A 20,679-nucleotide genomic window follows, 5' to 3' on the forward strand; every position below is an offset into this window, starting at 1 on the left:
CTCATCCGGGCGGCTCGAGGCGCCGCGCACGCCGGCGCCAGCCCCAGCCCCCCCCCACGCGCCAGCCGTTACTGGGCGGCGGGGCGGGGGTGGGGCCGCCGGCGCGGCGCGGCCCCGCCTCCCCCCTTCCCCTGTCTGGCCCCGGCGGGCGGTGCCCGCGGGGTGACAGGCAGGTCTAGGCCACAGCCGAGTGCGCACGCGTCAGTTCCGGCGGGGAGCGCGGCGCGTGGGTAGGAAACGCAGCGGCGGCGGGGGAGCGGAAAATGGCGACGGCCGCGCAGCTCACGGACGAGGAGCTCTTCTTGGAGCTGAGGCGCTTCGGCTTCTCCCCGGGGCCGGTCACCGAGAGTACCCGGCCCGTCTACCTGAAGAAGCTGAAGAAACTACGAGAGGATGAGCGGGCTGGGGCCCGCAGCGGCGCCAACAAGACCCGGAACAGCAACAACAATAACACGGGGGCCGGAGCGGCGCCGGGCGGCGGCGGCGGCGGCGGCGGCGGCCCTGGGCGAGCGGCCCCGGCCGTGGGCGCACGGCTGGTCGGCGCCGAGCACCCCTACCTCCCCGGGGCTGCCGCCGGGAGCGGTCGGAGCCGCGCAGCACCCCCTGCCGGGGGCGGCAAAGTGCTGCTGGGCTTCAGCTCGGATGAGTCGGATGTGGAAACCAGTCCCCGGAGCCAGGCCGGCGCCGGCAGCAGGAGGGAGCGGGCTTCACCCCTTTTCCGCGGCCTGAGGCCCGCCGCCCCCCACGGCGCCTGCGGCGTGAGTAACAGCTCCCCCCCGGAGGAGGCGGCCAGGCGGAAACCCAACGCCTGGTGGGGGGCGGCGGCCAAGAGACCGGCGGCGGCTCAGGGTGTGCGGGAGCCCGGGGACGGCGACGAGGAAGGAGGGGAGGAGGACGACGAAGAGGAGGAGGAGAGCGAGCAGGAGCGGTGGAAGAACCGGACCGTGAACGGTAACCGGCTCCTCTCCTACGGCGGCAGCAGGGACAAGTACTCAGACTCGGAGGAGGAGGCGGGGGCCAAGCAGCAGGTACCGAAGGAGGAGTCTGCAGTTCGCCGGCCCAGACGGAGCCTCAGCAAGTCTCCTTCTCCATTCATAAGAAGCAAATGCGCTGCAGCCGGCGCTGGCGTGATGGAGACGGGCCAAGAAAGGGCTGGCGGAGGCTGTGGTGCTGGTGTAGTCGTAACGAATGACAGGGCGGCGGCGGAGGCGGCTGCTGCTGCCGGGAGTCTAGACAGGGGCAGAAATCGGGAGGAGGAGGCGGCAGCGGGGGGAGGAGGATGTGAAAATCTGGACTCTAGTCCTCCCAGCCTCAGATACCGCGTTGGCCTACCTAAGAAATCCCCTACAGTATTGTTGCTGCCACCACCGATCACGGACGCGGACAGCAGTAAAATCACTGACCCTCCAGGCACCATTAGGAAAGCGACCAATAATCATGTTCTCAGCGGTGCTGCTGGTAGCTATAATGTTGAATCCAGGATCTATTCAGCTACTAATAGCCTTCCCCCGGGTGGAACCACCTCCTCCCTTAGACTCAACCACTCCAATCATACGGGTTCAAATCATACCTACCTGAAAAACACCTACAAGAAAAATCTCTCAGAGCCTGAGGAGGAGCTTCTCCAACAGTTTAAAAGAGAGGAGGTATCCACCACTGGAGGCTTCAGTGCACATTACCTGTCCATGTTCCTCTTAACTGCTGCATGCTTGTTCTTTCTGATACTGGGATTCACATACCTGAGAATGAGAGGTTCTGGAGTAGCTGAGGATGTGGGAGTCAACAGTAAGTATTAGGTGAAGGGTAAGAGCAGTTTCTTTCTGCAACTGGATATACAACTGTTAATTGACCTTTGCATTCCCAGACATCTTTTACTGAGCAGTTCTGGGTTCCATCTTAGTATAATCTTTCTATATAGGATGGAGCACGGAGAAACTGCCTTTCCTTAAGTATATACCTTGCCAGTGGGTATAATAAGCTTGCAAGACATTTGAGGATCAGCTCAAATCCTGGCATTCCCTGCTGTAATCTATTGATACCTTATTTTCTAGCATGTCTTCACAAAGCAATTTTACGTGTTTTGTTCAATGTAGCAGATGTATGGTTAATACAGAATTGACAAGGTAAGGCTTTATGCTAATCTCACAGAAGTAATCATGCACATTTAGATACCTGGGATTCCTGCAGGGCTAAGATTTAACTGTAGTTGTTTGGTAATAAAGCAGGTTGTTTTCATTTATGTGTGCTGAGGCTTGAAAAGGATGCTAGGTTGAGATGGTGTTACATGCTACAACAAACTGTGCAGAAATGCTGGACCTATTGGGTATTGTTTTCTAGTAAGTACTGTTTTCTAAGTTAAGTTGAGAATATGATTATACATGAAATATTGTTGTGCTTTAGTTTGAATTTCAGAGCATTTTTTTAAAATTCTGAATTACTTGGGAGCTTCTTTAATATGTGAAAGTAACTTGGAATGGTTTTAGAAACTACCATTTCCTATTCACAAAGCATATGAAAATGAAAACATACCACCTAAGGGTGGTGATGGATGCTAATTCAATTCTCAGCTGCTCTGAAATGGACAGTAGAGATTCTAACATCATAAAGAAAAATCATGCCTTTGCTGTCTTAATTTTTCATCAGGAGCAATGAAAATTTATGCAAAAAGCTAGTTTTGGGATGTGAGAGCATTAGAAGGTCCTTGGGGACTTGCATTTTTCTTGAAATGATTGAGGAAGGCGTGTATACACGTGCATGTATTTCTTTGTGTATATATAGTAGAGGATTTATATACTCATGTGTGGGCATGTATACAGTGCCTTGTAAGGAGTGATCCTACTGTTAGATTGGGATCTGCTAAATGTTGCAGGGCAGAAATAGCAGTGTGGGCTGTTTTTTATTTTTGGGGTTTTTTTCCCTGCCTTTCAAACATTATTCATTACATTATGGTAGCAGAATAGTTCTTAATTCTGTTTTGTGCTCTTTGGGGAGGAGTAAAGGATTTAGTGTTTAGGAGGGATACTAGCAGCAAGGACTTAAGCATTTGCAATGGTTTCATTGCTGTCCTCATGGCTCTTAACTACCGTTCAGTCTTGTGTTCTGGGAAGGCGGTGAACATATGCAGGTGAGCTAAAATTAGATACAGTATAGTGTGACTGCTGGCACTGCTGGTACTCATTCTGTGATTAACTTCTGGCCATAACTGTTAGAAACATATGTAAATTTTCTTATGTACTAATAGGCTCTGTAATTCTACTAACATGTATTAGATTTTTTTTTTCTGGTCTTAATGAAATCTGATGATTTTTAATAGGGGAGAAGGTCTGTCAGCCTACTGGGGTAAACTTCCTGACCATCAGATTCAGTGGTTGAATTAAAACTTGCCTGCTGTGCTGATTGGTAAAGCTGAATGTCTCAGCTATGCAGATAGCAGTAATTGAAAAGAAATCCATTCTGAACTTTCTGTCTTGGAAGGAAACTTCATTCTGAATGTGTGAACTTTCCTATAGAGTATGTGGGATCACTGTGTGAGCATATTGCTCTTAAAAAGTTAACCCAGTTGGAACTGATATCCAGGGAAAATTGTTCTCTTCTGCCCTTTTGCTTAGTTAGGTTAGGCTGTCCAGCCAAAGGTCTAGTAGCCCAGTGTTGCTTGATCAATTAAGCCAGCTCTTGGCCTTTTCCTATTAGTTCTCTTTTCAGTGGAACTCATGAAAATGGATTTCCTGAAGAATTGTGCTGGCAGTGTCACTCATGTTTCATCTGTCCTCCTTCCTTGCAGCCCCAGGGGGAATAGGGCCCGTTGGAAGAAGCAAACAGCAGGTTTTTTGGCTAGCTCCTTTGATAGGAAGAGAAGCAGGCCGCTTCTTTTAAATAATGTGGGAATGAGCAGGGAATTACCTTGCCCATATGCTCAGCATGTGCTCACTAAATTCTTACGTCTGAAATGGGCATATGCAATGAAAACGTAGTAGGTCTGTAGAACAGGCAAGAACAGACAAGACAGGCCAATAAAGACTGATTGCTACTGGGACGGGAAAGAAACCTCTCATCTATTAGATGCTTCCCTGAGCTTAAACATCATCTGAGTGAGTCCTTTGGCTCTTCTGCTTCTATAAAGAAAACAGACAATACACCCACACAAGCATAACTGATTCATACATTTTTATTAAAAAATAATAGTGTATGTCAAGAAACAACCTGTCAGGTGATTGGATACTGAGCGGTTTTTTTCTGTCTTCTAGATGGCTCTAGGTAAGATTCTGTTGGCTGAGAGTGATTTGATTGTGAAAAACGGGGTTATTTTCAACTTCAAACTATTATTGTAAGAGGTTTTAGGATTCAGTGGAGTTGTGGTATACCCATCTCCATAATTATCACAGTTACTGCGAGAAAACAAAAAAAGGCAGTTATTTGTATATTTGGGTGGCTTCTTATTTTAACTTTGCAGGGAATGATGCACAGTGAGCTTGTTGGTTGCCTTAGTTGTTTGTTACCTAAAATGAAATTCAATCAAAATAAAGTGATATTATGTTTGTGACATTGAAAAATACTTATCACCAAGTACACCCAATATCAGCACTTAAAATATTTTTTTAGGCTGTAATCTGAGAACAGAGGAGGTGTGTGTAATGGGGGAGGCTTAAAACAAGGAGTTGGGGTTGAATTTAGGCCAGGTAAAATAGCATAGATGAGAAGTGGTAAGCAGAAAACTTCAGAAGAGGATTGTCACTTATATCATGCATAATGTTCAAATGATTTCTTACTCAAAGCTCTAAAATAGCTATGAAGCACTTTAGTTTTTCCACACATGCGACATAAAATGTTCAAAGACAAATTGGAATTGAACTAATTCATCAGTATCTAACCTATATATGGTCACTTGAGGCAAGGTGGTTTTTTTTAGGTGTCTAAAATGCAGGTAAATATTTCTGGGGCTTTTCCTAAAGCATCTTAAACCACTGAAATTAAACAACTCTTTTAGCTTATGTAAAAGACCAGCTAATGCATAAGTGCATGTTGTGCTTGCTCTTTCTGACTGTGTTGTGTGTGAAAAGAAAGATCAGTTTGGGCTTGGTACTGGTAACCTCATTGATGTGGCTCTTGCTGTAAAGCATGTTTTGCTTGCACCTGCCTTCAAAATACCATGGAATTGTATCAACTTCTTGCCAAGCCAGCCTGATATTTTGTCAGGAGAATGGTAGGATTGACTTTAGTCCACTTCCTAGGGTTCTTCAAACCCTGAACACCTGAGTATTTCTTCCAACTTCTTTGGTTTTGTTTTGTGATGTTACTCTGAGCATCTCAAGTGGCTGCCTCTGGGAGTTAGTTCTAAAGTTATTTTTCATGGAAAGTTGATAACGATATCAGATTGGTAGATGTTGCTTTCAGGTCTGGTTTACTTTCTGAAAGGTGAGGGCATTAGTACAAGTGCTGTTGAAGTTTGTAATCTGAAATAGGTTGCAGTGAAGTTGCTGTCACTGTTTCTGCTCCAGTACTTTGCCTGGGGGGTGGTTGACATAGCAAAAAAAAGAGTAATCTTGAAACTTTCAGGTAGGTCTTGTTTAATAGCTTATGTTCTTATTAGAAGAGGCTTTTGAAAGTGACATCTCTTGCTAGTAATTTTGGTCTTTCTATGATACTTGTTAAAAAACAACTGCAAGGAGGATAATCCTTACTATATTTGCTGCAACTTGTGTTTTTGAAATGTTAATTCAGGGAGACTTAGCAGTTGTGTATATTGCAAGTGGAAGCTTATGCAAATCACAATTCTAAGAGTTTAATTCTATTCCATTGATGTTCCTTTGTACCCGACTTCTAAATCTCTCAGGCGTTAAAACTTGTATGGAATTTTATGCAGGGAATTTCATTGTTAAGAAGTTAGACTTGCTGTATAAAAGACAAGAAGATGACAATGTTCACACGCCTGCAAATTACTATTGAAGTGCTGTGGTATTTCACAGATAACTGTTAGAAATCTACTTGCCTTCTAAGATCACCCTCTCAGAGTCTATCTTCTTGACAGTGTTGTCTTCAATTGAAGAAAATGAATTTTGGATAAGAAATATTTATAGAAGAGAGGAGAGTAAAGGGAGGAAGCAAAATTAAAAGACTGGGAGAGCTCCTGTGTTGTGTGGCTATTAGTGTTGCTTGTGCTTTGCAGGTGATACTGACTTGTATTTGACAATATAACAACTCCTGTTGACATACTAGCATATAGCTCTGTTTCACTTTGCTAACTGGAGTTTAAAACAATATACACAAGTATTTCTCTTTTAGGTGATACAAAAGAAAACCCTGGTATGCATCTTAAAGACTAATCTCTCTTGTAGCTGATCTCACTTCTGTGGTTTAGTGAGTTTTGGATTAAGATCAGTAGATCAAAAAACCCCTAGGTTGCCTTTATAAGGTAAGGCCAGACTGAATAGTTAAATTTCCTTAGGATTCTTGACATTTTTAAACTCTTGTCTTCCTTATGGTATATTGGGAATAACTCTTAAAAACGAGGAGCAAATTTGATCAAGACTGGTACCCAAGGAAGTCCAAGTATTTGTTGCATAGTGCAAAATAGTTCATCTTGGCTGACAACTCCAAATTCTTCCTAAAGGATAATAAACAGTCTATTTACCTTTGGAGCAGATCTGTAGTATAAGGTATAAATGTGAAAATTGTTCATCAGTATTTGAAACAAAATTGATGTGACTTCAGAATGTCTGTTTTTTAAGGAGATAGCTGTGTTTGATACTTTGTTCAGAATACTTAGAACTAACTAACTTGGCATTCATACCTTAAATGTGCTGCTGTTTGCAGATGCACACAAAACTTTCCTTATGCTGTGACTTTAGCTATTCTTACAATGACACTTTTTTCAATGTTACTGTTGTAGGCTGCTTTTTTATGAGGTAAGTCATGAGAAATAAGAATTAAAATTACTTGCCTGGGGAGCAGGGATGCAGAAGAGCTCTGGCAGGATCTGTTTTTACTAGGTATCAAAAACTAATAGAAAGTTTGCACTCTGTTCCATAGTGCATGGTCGTTTTCTCCAAAGAAACTTTGGTTTCTGATGTGAGAAAATTAAGGGTGATCTAGGATCTGAAAGCAGATCTGGTTGCAATGTTTCTATGTTTGTATAACATTGCAGACTAGAAAGTAGTGGGAAAGCAAAAAGCAAACTTGTGTTTCTTCTGTTAAGAACCTCTGGCAACTCAGTGTTCAAGTTCAATGCAGACTTACTTCTGCTTAGTACAGATGCATACAGCGGTAATGGATGCAATGGAAATATTTTAAGGAAGAGCCCATGATATCCAGGAACTTAAATTTAGCGTTGTAGGACCCCTACTTTGCACTGTTTCATGATCTTTAGGTATCCCAGTAAGGGAGGAGAATCAGGCCTGCAGTCTTTCTATTCCTGGGGACCAATTATCTTTCTAAAAAATCATGTACGTTTAACTCCTGTTGACATCTGGGAGTAACAAGTCACAAAACTTTGGCTTGATTGGTTATCCAGCTATGCTGGCAGGAGTGCTAGAGTCGTACTGAACTGATCCCTGTCATGCTTCTAGATTTGTGCTTCAGAAATACTATGAACGTGTGAACGGGCCAGAGCTGCTGTTTGAGAAAGTTGTTTGGTCACTGAACAAAAAAGCTTAGACAAGTAAATGAAGCAAGTACATGAGTTTTTGTTGATGAAAATGCTGTTCCAGTGCTGAGGAGAAGCACGGACTCCATTGTAATCATGAGACATCTGTTCTTTACACCTTTAAAATTCTTGTGGGTATTTGTAAAATTAGGTGCTGTTGTGATTTCTGGTAGGTTGAGGGGAGTAAGCAGACTGGTTAAGGGATTGTGAAATCAAAGTATATTAAGAAGAAAAAGTGATGTTGGGGGACTCATGTTTGCTGAGAATTTCAGTAGTGGTATCTTTGTCCTTACTCATCCTTTCTTGGCTCCTGCTGTTGGTAGGTCTGGAGTTGTGGGAGAAGGTGGCAGCACCTTTGCTGTGATTATAATAAATAACCAGAGTTACATGGTCTAACTCTGCCACTGATCAAAGTAACCTTGATGGCTTCTGGCCACTGGGGAATTCTAATTTAGAAAAACATGAAAAAGGGGCAGTCTTACTGATAGAAAGAAGGATACTGATGGATGCAAGGATAGTTTGAAGAACCACAGCACAACATAAAGCTGATCTCATATGTTCCTTCCATGTAGGAAGTTTGCTCCAGTTTACAAGTCTGATGTTGAGTCCTGTTGTAAATATATAAATTCTTGAATGAAACTGATGATACAATGGCTTTGCAGTTGATGTCAGTGTGCTGTCCCTAGAAAATGGGGAATAGCAAAACAAACTTGATGCTTTGCATGTAGGTATGGCCTCTTTGTACAGCTGACTGTTCAGATAAGACACTGCTTTGACGTTGTCTCAATATTTCTACAGTCTTTTGATTCAGGCAAATCAAGGCCTTTGGTTCACGCATCTCTTGTCTGAGATATTGCAAGCATTCTCTCCTATAAGCTTTAGGGCTTCTGTAGAAGTCTGTCCATTCAGTAAGCTTCTCAACTCCTCTGGAGGAGTTGAAGACAAATGTAGATAATGGAGATGGAAGTCTGAATCAAGTACATTTAGACTACTTGAGCATACCACGGCATGAATAAGAAATCTGTGTTCACCAGGAGGAACTGTTTGTAATTAGGAAAAATAGTATGGCCCTAAACTGTACTTTGGTTTTTCTCCAGTGTCCTTATCATTGTCACCTTTTCCCTGCTACTGTGCTGTACTTGCCACAATGCTATTTACTGCTGTTTCTCTGTTCTGCTGTGTGTTTACAGTCTACTGTAGAGGGTGAGAGGGTAAGGAGCAAGTGAGCGTGGATGCGTGCTAAATGTGAATCAGGCAAATGTGGTGTGCCTGTTGGGCCTAGTTTGTTGGAGGAGGTGTGCTGTTATGTCTTGTGTTTTGCAGAGATGAATTCTTTTTTCAGAAGGAAGGATCAAATTTTCTGATTACTGAGGGTCATATTGTAACACAGGTATCTTGAATAAAGCTGCCTTTTTAGAGTCTTAAATTCCTTTAGCTGCTTTAAATGAACTGAGACACTGAATTGATGTAGAAGGCTGTTTAATGTGGGGAGGAGAAGTAGGGGGTTAAAAAGAGAGATCTAACGTTGAATTAAGTGGCATTAAAACTTACGAAGTAGTCTACAAGATCCATTGAATTCTGGTGATGCTGTACCAGATAAGTAAGAAATAGGTCTGTTCATAAATGAAGGATTGTAGACCAATTCCTAGACCAGGTTTTCTCTTAAAGGAGGCCATTTACTTAATAAAAAATGGGAAAATGGCTTGTTAGAAAATAATTGTTTTATATACATACCAAGACTTCCTTCATTTTATTTTCTTAATACAGGTTTTACATACAGGTCACATCCCCTTAACCTTTTCTTTATTGAAAAAGTACAAGAAACTTTTATACTTGGACTCACGGGGTCTTGAGTAAATGTAGCATCACCCTGTCCTTGCTAGGCAGTTGATGGACAAATCTTTATCACGAGAGGACTGCTGGGATGAGTTGGATAAACACATTGTTATTCCAGACTAGATTTTAAGGCCACATACAGATATTAATTTTCCTTTTCTCCACAGAAAAGTGTTTCTTTGGAGGTCAGTCAAATCTCTGAATTACTTACTGGAGAAGCCTCAGACTGTCCATTGACCTCATAACTGCTTATGTTAGCTTTTCAATAGGCTGCATATCAAAGCCACTCACCTTAACCATCTGTCCTTTCAATACTCATCATCTCAATATGTAGTTATACAATAAAACATTCCACATTCATTCAGTAATACTTATCCCAGTGTTTGTTCAGTATCATCAAGCTGCACAACACAAGCCCCTTGTGTCCAGTAGTCCCACATCTTGCGGCACAACTTTATCCAACAGATTTTTATCTGAATGTGTAGATATTGTTGGTCATGGAGAACAGAAGTCTAGCTAGAACTATTCTGAAACCTGTCAATAGATACTAAGCAATGGAGCATTTACTGTGAATGAGGGGTTTCAAATATCAAAAGGTAGATGTGTGCTATTTTTTTATTTGTTATTGTTGCCTGAAACAGCTCTTGGTTGTGGTGTGTGGTAGTCTGGTGTTCTGGTTTTGGATTTTTTTGTATTTGAATTCCCAGGGTATTTTCTGGGAAATGGTAAAACATTCATCATGAAATTTTCTATTCAGCTCTAGCATTTGACCTATATCTAAAAGTTTAGTGGGCTGTTTGTTCTTTTTTAGGTATCATGCTTCAGACAACCAAAGAGGGTATTTGTTAATTTTGTTGAATGACAGACTAGTGGTGCATGTGTGACAAACCCCTGAGAGGCCCCTTTCAGGCTGTGGAAATCCACAGTAAAACTGAATTATTGGGGAAAGGCCAGTCTGGCAGTCTTGCTTGTGCTGTTCCTCATTCTTGCAAATTCCTTGGAAAGAGTTTACTGTTACTTTGTAAATAAGAGAAAATGATTTATTAAATTCCTTGGTGGGATCTTGAAAAGAGGAGGAGAGTATGATGTCAGGTCCATCCTAGTCTATTTCTGTATTGGTGTGCACCTGATGTATGATCTAAGGAAGCTTCTGGTGGTGAGAGGCATAGTGTATTTCAACGGAAAAGCTGAAAAGGTGTGCGTCAGTGGAACTTTATGCTGTTCTGGGGAGACTTCACCTAGCTGAGAAAATGAGGTTTGAGGTACAGGTTTTCTTCTGGAGAAGGAACTAGTCTCACTACTTATTTTTGGGTTTTATTTCTCTTATCTGTAAGCATGTGAAGTACTGCTTGTGCAAAAGCGGCTTTGGATAAAGGTGTTCCTAAATCATTGTGGGAAATGGGGAATCTGAGCTTTATCTACAGGACATATTCATGTTTGAGTACTTTATATTTTGTATATAATACAAACACATGTTCATTTTGATATAAACTCAGAAAAAAATAAAATGAAGTGCTGAGAACATCTGAAAGAGTCATACTGTTGTACTGTCTGTACAGTGTCCTTTGAGCTAGTAGTTTTTAATTTCTCATTGAAAACCAGAAATACCAGCCTCTTAAGTACTCCTGAGAGGTCATTCATTCAGAATGGGCAGGTTTATATGCACAGTCTGACTTGGACATCCTAAATGTGTTATGATCAGTGTTTGTTATAACAGTTTGACTTTCTTCAAAGGTGGTACTCCCTGCAGAAATGCTGTAGACTTTTTTTGGCTTGTTTACATGGAGTAGTAATGTGTCTCTGTACTTGGGAATGGAACAGTGCAGTGGCTAATGCATTTTTTGATTTATAACTTTAAATACTGTGTTCTTCTCTTGACCTTTCAGCTAAAGGTGTTGCTAATGAACTAGCAACAAACCCACACAGATTGAGTACAAGTGCACATGAAGTAGGGGGGGAAAAAAAACCCATGATGGTATGTTAAATTCAGACTTGTATAGGATGTGTGGTATTAAAGTCATTCCTTTGGAGGGAGAGCAAGCTGTGGAGGGAAATCACGTGAAAGTAGCAGCCCTGGGAAGGAGCTGTCCTGGTGATTGAGGACCAAAGGCCAAATAGGATCTGCCTATTCCTTCTGGAAGGGAATGAATTAGCATGGAACGTTCTCTGCCTTTCAGGGGACGGGAATGTACTGAGCTGCTTAAACAAACCTTGGCATCAGACTACTAGCTATATGGCCAGCTATGCTTCCTTAAGCATGAGATAAATGATTTGAGGAAGGAGAGTTAAGACGTTGTTTTGTAAACTTTGTTTTATAGTTTAAGCACCTAACTTTGTACTACTACGTATTGACTTAGGTACTGCAGAATTCTCATGGATCCACAAATAGCCAGTGGTGTGTTAAGCTTTTGTTGTCTCTAGTATTTGAGATATCAGTGATGAATCACTTGTTCTTCCTTTCCATACTCTTTATTTTGCTGTTTCTGTATGGCAGATGAGTTCCTTTTCAGGATAGGTTCTTTCTCCTCTTTAGTTCCACCTGGTTCAGGAGGAGTGCACACAGTACTACTAGAAACTTCATTCAGGAGGAGTGCACACAGTACTACTAGAATCTTCATCAGCTTAATCCACGAGCTGATGATGTAATCCTTTAATAGGCGTAACCTGTTTAATAAGCAATTATGATAATATTGGAAGTCTTAGTTCAAGCAGAGTATAGGAGCCAATGGCAAGGCTTATATATAAGGGTAATGGTGATGTATGGCTGTGTCATAGCCCAGTTGTTCCCTTTTGATGATAATTTTTATTGGAACCAGCCAGATAATGCTATAAACCAAACGCAGCTGGTATGGTAGACAGCCTGGAAGGTTAGAAAACTCTTTAGAGTCTTAGTCCAGCTGAGTAAAAATGAAAGTTACTGAATATTGCCTACTTTTACTAATTTCCAGTCAAGTGGTGTTACATCTTGAGTTATTGCTGAGCTGAACCTGGTTCTGAGCTCTGTGAACTTCTGCTGTACAAGGTGGGCAGTTGTCCTTCTTTTATGTAGCTAGTATGGATACTTCTGGTAAGCTGGCTGCTGCTTCCTCTGCGAAAGCCTGTCTTTGTCGTGACAAGAGACCTGCTAGCAGCTACCTCTGTGTACTGCATAGACTTAGCTCTTTTTTCTCCCTAGGATACACTGGGGCACCTATTTTCAGAGTTTCACTGCTGTGCTCAGGCTTTGTATAGATCATTGTTCAGCAGTTCTGCTGCTCAGAGTACAGCAAGCAGTGACAGACCAATGTGTGCTGAATGGTTAAAAGGACAGAGGCACAGCAGAGCCCCAGTTTTAATATGAAAAATCCCTATGTGATCTTTCTCTTGACTTTGTTAATGTCTTTGCTCTCATGACTGAGAGTTTCCTAAGAGTTCTCCTCTCAGTGTTCTCCATTTGAATGTTATCTTTGGGTGCTGTAAACTATTCATACTATTATAGTATGTTACTAATACTTTAACTGAAGTCTATCTGGAAGAAGAGGTTATAACTAGGTATTTTTGCACTGGAAACTCTTCAAGACAGGAATCCTTCATGCTTGTACAGGAGTGTTTCTATCCAGACTGGGCCCCTTGGCAGAGTGACACTAGATTTAATATTTAATTGCAGATTCCCATTGATTATTAAGCCTTCTGTGTTTTAATGACACTTACTTTATGAGTTTGCTTTCCATCTTGAACTTTGGAGTTCGAGGAAAGACTATTTCCTAATTTATCATTAAGCTGCTAGTGTTGCCATGTTTTCCTCCTTCTGAATATCTTTGGGGGGGGGGGTTGTGTTCATTTATTGAAATTGTGGGTGTGTTTTAACCTTATAAAGTATAAGAAGCTAAAATATTTGGGAGGGAGCACAGAAGAAGGGAGAAGAGCTGTTACAGAAGCCTATTCTGATCCTCTTGCAAGTGAAGGTATTTTCTACCTGTTGTAAAATGCTGGTAGGTGTCTGAAGTCTAAAGTTTCTCCCAGTTGTGTTTTGCAACTGCTGATAAAAGCAATCTTAGCGTGTTTTTTTCTTTCTTTTTTTCCTGCATATAAACACTAGCCTATAATGGAGACTATGTGTGTGCAAGGAATGCAGTATTACTTAACTTTTACAATGTATAGCAAATGCACTTCTTGAGCCATTTTTTCCTAATAGAACACGGACAGCTGTTTCTTCATTGAAATATAATATGCTTTGTAATATCATGTAAAAGAGTGTGTATGTAAATTCTGTTGCTTTAAAACATTTCCTTACACTGCTAGAAATAAAACTGGAGAAGAAGATACTTTATTGTAAGAATTGTTTTAGCTTTCCACAAATACAGATCATGAAAAATGATTTTGTAAATAACTTAGCAGCTTAATGTGCTCTTGCTTAAGTCTTGCTCTTGTACTGAGTATGCTCCATTGAGATTAATGTAGGCATAGAGGAGATAGAATTTGGGGTGAAGACCCATTCCTGAGTGGGTGTAGCAGCTGGAAGTATTATCTGGAGTGTTTGGTGACTGGCACTTCATACTTCTGATGACACAGCACACTCCCTCACCCCCTGGGGTTAGGAGTATGAAACACTGCCCGAGTCTTTTCTGCCCAAATTTCTCATCTGTCTATGGAATTGGGGACTTAAAATGCAGTATTATTTTCTTGCTGATACTGGTGTTCTAAAGTTTGTTCTGTTTCTTGGTGTGGCTGCATTAGTTCTTGTTTGGGCTTATTTACTTGTTCTTTCATATGTTGCATACAGTTATTTTCACAGGGTCTTCTAGAAAAAGTGAACTTTCATGCTTTCTTCATTCACACAGGTTGCACATTCTTTCTTTTGAAACAAGCAGTGTCTGTACTGTAGCTCTGTAGGTGTGTTTTTTTTTTTTTTTTCTTCTCTGAGTCTTGCTATGGTTGATGGTGATACTTAGGAAACAGGAGACCACAAAGAAGGAAAAGCAGTCTGTAATACTTGCAGGTGTTAGCCTAAGGTATCAGCTCTATTTGAAACAGGCATTTCAGTACAATACATTCTAGCTGGCAGCAGTATTCATGGAGTGAATGTGGCAATAATATAGTGAAAACTTCCTCTAAAGTCGGCTCTGATGTATTGGCAACTTTTTCAGTTCTGGATTTATTTTATAAGGCTTTTTGCTAAAAAAAAAAAAAAAAAAAAAAAAGATTATGTTCTTAAGAACTGACAGCCAACTATTCTGTTCTGGTTTCACAGTACTGGGATACCTACAGGCACTACATGGATTAAAATATTTTACTTGAATCTTTTAAGCACAAAACTTATGATTTCTAGGTTTTCAATCATTAATACAAGTACTAGAATGAAACTAATATTGTTATTCTAGTGAAACTGAATCATCTGATGACAAGCTCTCCGAAATCACTAGTATCTCTTCTTAAGTATGGACTGAATTGATATGACTCTCTTAAGAGCATCTTTCAACATTCAGATCTAGTCTAACCAGTATTTAAATAGGCAGGAGTAGATTTGAGCGTTTCTAGAAAAGGTGATACAACTAAAATATGGAGAGGTTTTTTAAGAAGTAGTGAGGAACTCCAAAGAGAAATTCTGGTGCTTCTCACCCTTTTACCTAAAATAATGAAGACTGCTGTTTTTAGGGCTGAGAGAAAATGTGTCTGAACTGAAATGTCTATCACAAATATGATAGTTTTAATTCTTTCAGAGGAGGGTTTTGAAAAAAAAAAAGTGATTATGAAATAGTTTGGTTATCATCATCCCTTACATCACCTATTCACAAACAGAATGAATTTACATCATATTGGGGGAAAATTATCGGTAAAAGCTCTCTAAACTGAGACAGTTGAAAAACTAATGATGTTAAAGAAAGATTCATCTGTTTTTAGAATTCTCTAATCCTTGTGGCAGACTGTGCTACTGTTCAAAATTGTAATGGCCAAGGACTATTCAAACTGTAATGGTGTACTGATTCAGAAATATAAAAACTTTTTCCAAAGCACACAAAGATGATCTGTAGTGAAGGAATTGCTCAGCTTGACATATAACTTAGTGTCTTAGTATCAAAGCACAGAGATTTAGCCTACTGATTCAAAGTGGTTTCTACCAGAATTAGTGCAATCTGGAGATGCAGGTCATGCAAAACTACTCACTTGTTTCGAGCATTGAGTAATTGCAGAGAGGAAAATAAAGGTAGGATTATTTTATTTAAGCTGTTTGAAAGATGGAGCTATGAAATAACTTCCTCTAATAATTTGTTTCTTTGTTTTTCTGGCATTTTAGGGTTTAGGAGCTTTCAGAGACAATGTTTTAGAATTGTCCTTGACACATACACAGTATGTCACAGGGTGGAATCATACTTGACCCCAAACTTACCGAAAAAAGTTACAGATCTGTTAGTTGAAAGTACTTGCATTGTAAAATTATTGAGAACTTGTTTTGCCTTGTAGCAAAAGGCTGGGCTAAAGGCCCATTTCGGATAGCAGTGCTTCCAGTATTGCTGCTTCATCTGTTAACAGTACATTATCCAGCTAAGGTATATTTTATGAAGAAAAAGTTCTAATGGAAAGCGTTAAGTTATCTACTTACTGAACACACCTTTACAGGACAAATTTTGGAAAAAATACTGCTTCTATTTTGGGGTTAGTCTGCTTGTGACATGGTGGATGGGCAGGAAAAAAGTACTTTCCTGTTTGCAGGGAGGAACATTCTTGCTTCTGCAGAAGTTGCTAGCTTGGAAGTGTGTGTTGCAGTGACGGTCTCTGAATCCTTTCATGGATGGTATTTGGCACTTTTGGTATCATCATATTGAGAAATGAAATGCTAACAGGTTAATTGGGATCATTCTTGTTTCTGCAGCTATGACTTTACAGCTCCTTAAATTTGCATTGTAAAGTTGCTTTTTCATTTATAAAATCAAATTATCTGTACATTCAGAAATAGATTATGGCATTACAATGATTCTGTTAAAAATATTAGCTTAATATTCGGTAGTGGTCAAGAAGGAAGCACAATGGTAGGATTTTCTGTTTTTTTAGGCAGGGAATTGAGAACAAAATATATTTGAGAGGATATCATTGAGAATATCAGTGTGGCACTAATAATCTATGGTGCTCCTGTATTTTGAATAGTGTCCAATTCTGGTCCCCAACCTCAGAAAGGATGTGGTAGAGCTGCAAAAAGGTTCAGAGAGTTGTAATATGATCAAAAGCATAGTATTGCTTTCATAGCAAGGAGGGATAGGACTTTTGAGTGTGGAAGAGTGAGGACTGAAGAATGAAGTAAAGGCATGAGTATTATGGAGAGGGCGAATAGGGTCTGATTAGTTACTGTCTCCTCTAATACAAGGAGGAGTTTCTCAAGTTAAAAAGGGGCAAGTTCAGACTAAGCAGAGAAACTGGTTTTTCACACATGCATGTTTAAGTTGTGGAACTCTTTGTGACCGTATGTTGTTGAAGCTAACCCCAAGCAAGCTTTTAATGTGGGACTAGACAAATTGGTAGGGAAAAATACATTGGAGTTGATAATCTAGGGGGGGAAAAACCAACTTCTGTGGTGCAAATCTTTTTATGACTGGGAGAACATTCTGTTGAAGTACCAGCATATACTTTATATTCTTATTCTCTGACACTCATTTTTGCCGCTTATGTTGACTTCCCACTCCAGTTAGGGACAAGTGTCTCTGAAAAGAGTAAAAGTTGCTACTACTGGAGGCAGGATTCTGGGCTAGTTGAATCCTTGGTTTGTTCCTATGTGACTTCCTTCATACTTCAGTGTTGATGTTACCTGTTGAAGTGTATTGAATACTGAAATTGCAAGAATGGTAATGTGGCTCAGGGCCAGGTACCACAGCATCTAGGAGGTAGCTGTAGTGGAAGGATTAGCTACTTTCTGGCATCCTAATTTGGTGATCAGCAGGTAACTGAATCCCTTATTTTTTGGTACCATATTAGTGATACGGTTCTAGCTTATGTCCCAAGCAAAGGTATCTTTATTTGTGCATGTTGTCTTTCCAGGTATGACTGACTGCCTGTGAAGCTAGATAAATCTTTGGAACTTGTCCCATTAAGACTTTATAAATCTGACTTGTGTGTTCACAGATGTCTGCAATTAGGCTGCAACTTCTTGTTTGTTAAAGCATATTTTGAAACAGAGGAGAAATCTCTTTGTGCTCCCTGTTTGTCTTACTGAAGAAAACCTAGTCCTTGTAAATACTGTGTCTGTCTGCAATTGTTACCAATGTATTAGGGAGGAAAATGGGTGGTGGTGAGTGATTTTATTGTTACTCTAAAGATGAATAGTGAAAATTAACCTTGTATATTGACATTGACTGCACTTGTATTCCTAAAATTGACCATCTCTGTGAGATGGCTTGGTATGTGCATTTGCGGTGACAGCTTTGGCTGGAATGCTTTGGAGCTGTGCTGTGACCCTTAGCTTTGTATTGGTTGCTTTTCATTATTTGAGACTGACCAGTTCTGCCGTTCTTAGGAATTCTAGTAGTCTGTAAGTCATCATGTACAGCTTGTCCCAACAGTAATATGTGTAAATTCATTACTTCTAAGGGTCATTAGTAATCTTTTCAGTTAACCAGAACAATATTTGTATGCTGCTTTGATCTCTTTCAAAGGCTTTTTGGTAATCTTATTGTCTTGTTCTTGATTAACTAGCATTTAAATAAGATCACTTCTTAAAAATGAAATCTAGATATCTTATCCCTTCCTGTTCTGAAATAAAGTTTCATGTGAGGATGATGTCCCTTACTGTGCTTACTTTTTTGTTTCCTTCCATGTTTGACCAAAGAATCCTATTATCATTACATCTTGCCAGGAATAAAGTTCTTCTCCCAATATATTATACTTTCAAGCAGAATGTTTAGCTATTACAGCATTTTGGGGGAGTTGGTATGGTTCCCTTTGTCAAGTTTTTGATTAGTTTTTTTTTTTCTTCCATGAAAATATTCTTGCTTTTTTTCAGTCCTGCAGCTAGTATTCACATGTGGCCAGGTAAAACTGCCATGGTTCTCACAGTTTTGCTGCTGTCTGGGGAGTTCTGATGGATAATGAGATTGCCATGTCCAGGTAGTTTGTTGCATCCCTGTTTTTTTGAGGACAATAACTGTGATAGTCGGTTGGTTGGCTAACCTGGAGAGAAGACCCCCTAGGACAACAGTCAGGAGATTCCTGTTTTAGAAAATTATTTCTGTAGTTTTTAGCTTTGTGGTATAAGTAGGTGAGAATTTGTTCCTTGACGATCATAAAAAATATGATATGAAAATATCATTAAAAAAGCTGGTAATTTTTGCTCTGTGATAGAGGTCTTGAACCCTTTTTCAGGAGGAGCCTTGGAAGTATGATGTGTTCACATAAAAAAAACTCTTCTGGTAGTGAGATATTAAATTAATGCTTAGTTTGGTAGAACAAGTTCTTGTTCCTCTTGAAACTATACTTATATATTTTTAAGAACTGTCAAGAAACTTTTCGAACCAATAAGGTTGAAGTAATATATTGAAATACCTTATACATGTTGGAGTAGATGAAAACTTTACATCTGTGGCTGGAGCAAGTGGGAGGATTTGGTAAGAGCTTAGATCCTGGCCAAAAGAAAGAAGGGTGGATTCAGAACAGAGGAATTACTGAAGTAGTTAAGGAGTGGCCTTATTCACTGAAGTTAATCAAGGTTATGTGGTAAAGAGATGCAGATTGATTAACAGTTGTTAAGTGCATATGCAGCTGATAAATTGCTGCAGTTGCATTTATCATACTTGCCTCTTTAAGCATCAGGCATCCTAAACTATGTTAACATCTTACATTTTATGTATCTCACTTATTGGTTAACTTGTCATAAAATCACTAACTTCAGAGAGATTTTGTCGAAATCCTATAGTGTGAGTAATTAAAGTAATGAATTACAAGGATTGGTTAAATTTTTGTGATAGATAATTTTGGAGGACAGTGAGGTTTTTTGTTACTTTAATCACTATGTATTTGTGAAGGAGAAGCAAACATTGACACCTTATACAGATTGCTTCATAAATTCAGTGTTTTAATTTATCAAAATATGAAGTTGCTTATGTGTTAGATTGACTTCACACTGGGATTGTGACGCTGGGAAAGTCCGTATATAACACCACCATTGCCTTCAATTAAGTGCTGTGCTGTCCTAGCATATGTAGAATTGCAGCTGACAGTTCCCAGTTTGCATCTTTGCAGGCATGGAAGTACTGCATTTGTGTGTGTTCCATGGCTTTCATGAGTGCTAAAATATATACTTGTCAGGTATATTGAAATCTACACACTGTTGTGTCTCATGCCCCTCCCTTCCCTGCCCCCTCCAATCTAAAACCATATAATCAAGATTTCATGTATGCTCAATAAGATTGACCTTGGGAAGAGACCATAATTACATAATTATCCTGTCTGGATAACTAACGATCAAACTGGGAGGTTGGCAGTCATCTAGAGCCTTGGCTGTGTTTCTCTAATCCTATTTTAGGCTATTTAGATTAAAAGTTTAGTGTACTGGGAATGTTCTGCTGAGTTAATGAATGAAATACATAGAAGCTTTGTAAAGTTGGTAGCTTGATAATCTAGTACGCAATGTCTGAGAATTTGCACCTATAGAATGAAATCATGAAGTGGTACAGGGCTTGGTTTACAAGAGTGCTTGAACATCTTCTGCTTCTATCAGTTTTAATTAAGCTGATATCTGAATCAAGTATTCAGATGTCTGTGAAAACCAGATCCTGTGTTTGGGTGGTTTTGTTTCATGGGGTTGTTTTTTTTTCCCATTTGCTGTATCAGGAAGCTGAAGTGCCTGTTGTTGGGTGGGTAGCATGCTTAATTTTCTTCTGAGCTCAGGCACATGGACAAACTGTTGTTTGCAAAATTTCAGAGAATCAAGCTTTCTTCTTTACTTATAAATCATTTTCATTGCCCCACTATTTTATACATCATTTGTTGACTGTAAATGTAGAAATGTGTTCCTTACCATTGCTACATGTAGGAGCAATGAAACAGTAATCACTCCCACTTGCCTTTCAAAATAAGTGAAGTGGGTAAGCATCTGGCTGCTGCCAGCAGTGCTATGGAAGTTTGTGCAGGTGATAAAAATTAGATTGTTTTACAAATAATTCATTTTTTTGTTATAAAATTATTTTTTTTCATTTACTTATCCAGATGCTATTACACTTGGCAAAGGTTAGGGAACCTCT

The 20,679-nt window shown here is 40.1% G+C and overlaps 1 protein-coding gene across 3 annotated transcripts in view; it reads left to right on the plus strand.

The window, feature by feature from the left end:
* Positions 1-210: 210 nt before the first annotated feature.
* LEMD3 (LEM domain containing 3) overlaps positions 211-20,679 on the plus strand; it is a 48,156-nt gene continuing 27,687 nt past the window's right edge. For all 3 annotated transcript variants that reach the window (XM_054835186.1, XM_054835178.1, XM_054835196.1), the window contains exon 1: positions 211-1,785. In XM_054835186.1, the coding sequence (XP_054691161.1) occupies positions 264-1,785 (1,522 nt within the window). In that variant the 5' untranslated portion in view covers positions 211-263. The remainder of the gene's footprint in view (positions 1,786-20,679) is intronic.

The sequence above is a fragment of the Grus americana genome, chromosome 1 (genome assembly GCF_028858705.1).
Source record: "Grus americana isolate bGruAme1 chromosome 1, bGruAme1.mat, whole genome shotgun sequence".
In the NCBI taxonomy this organism is placed as follows: Eukaryota; Metazoa; Chordata; class Aves; order Gruiformes; family Gruidae; genus Grus; species Grus americana.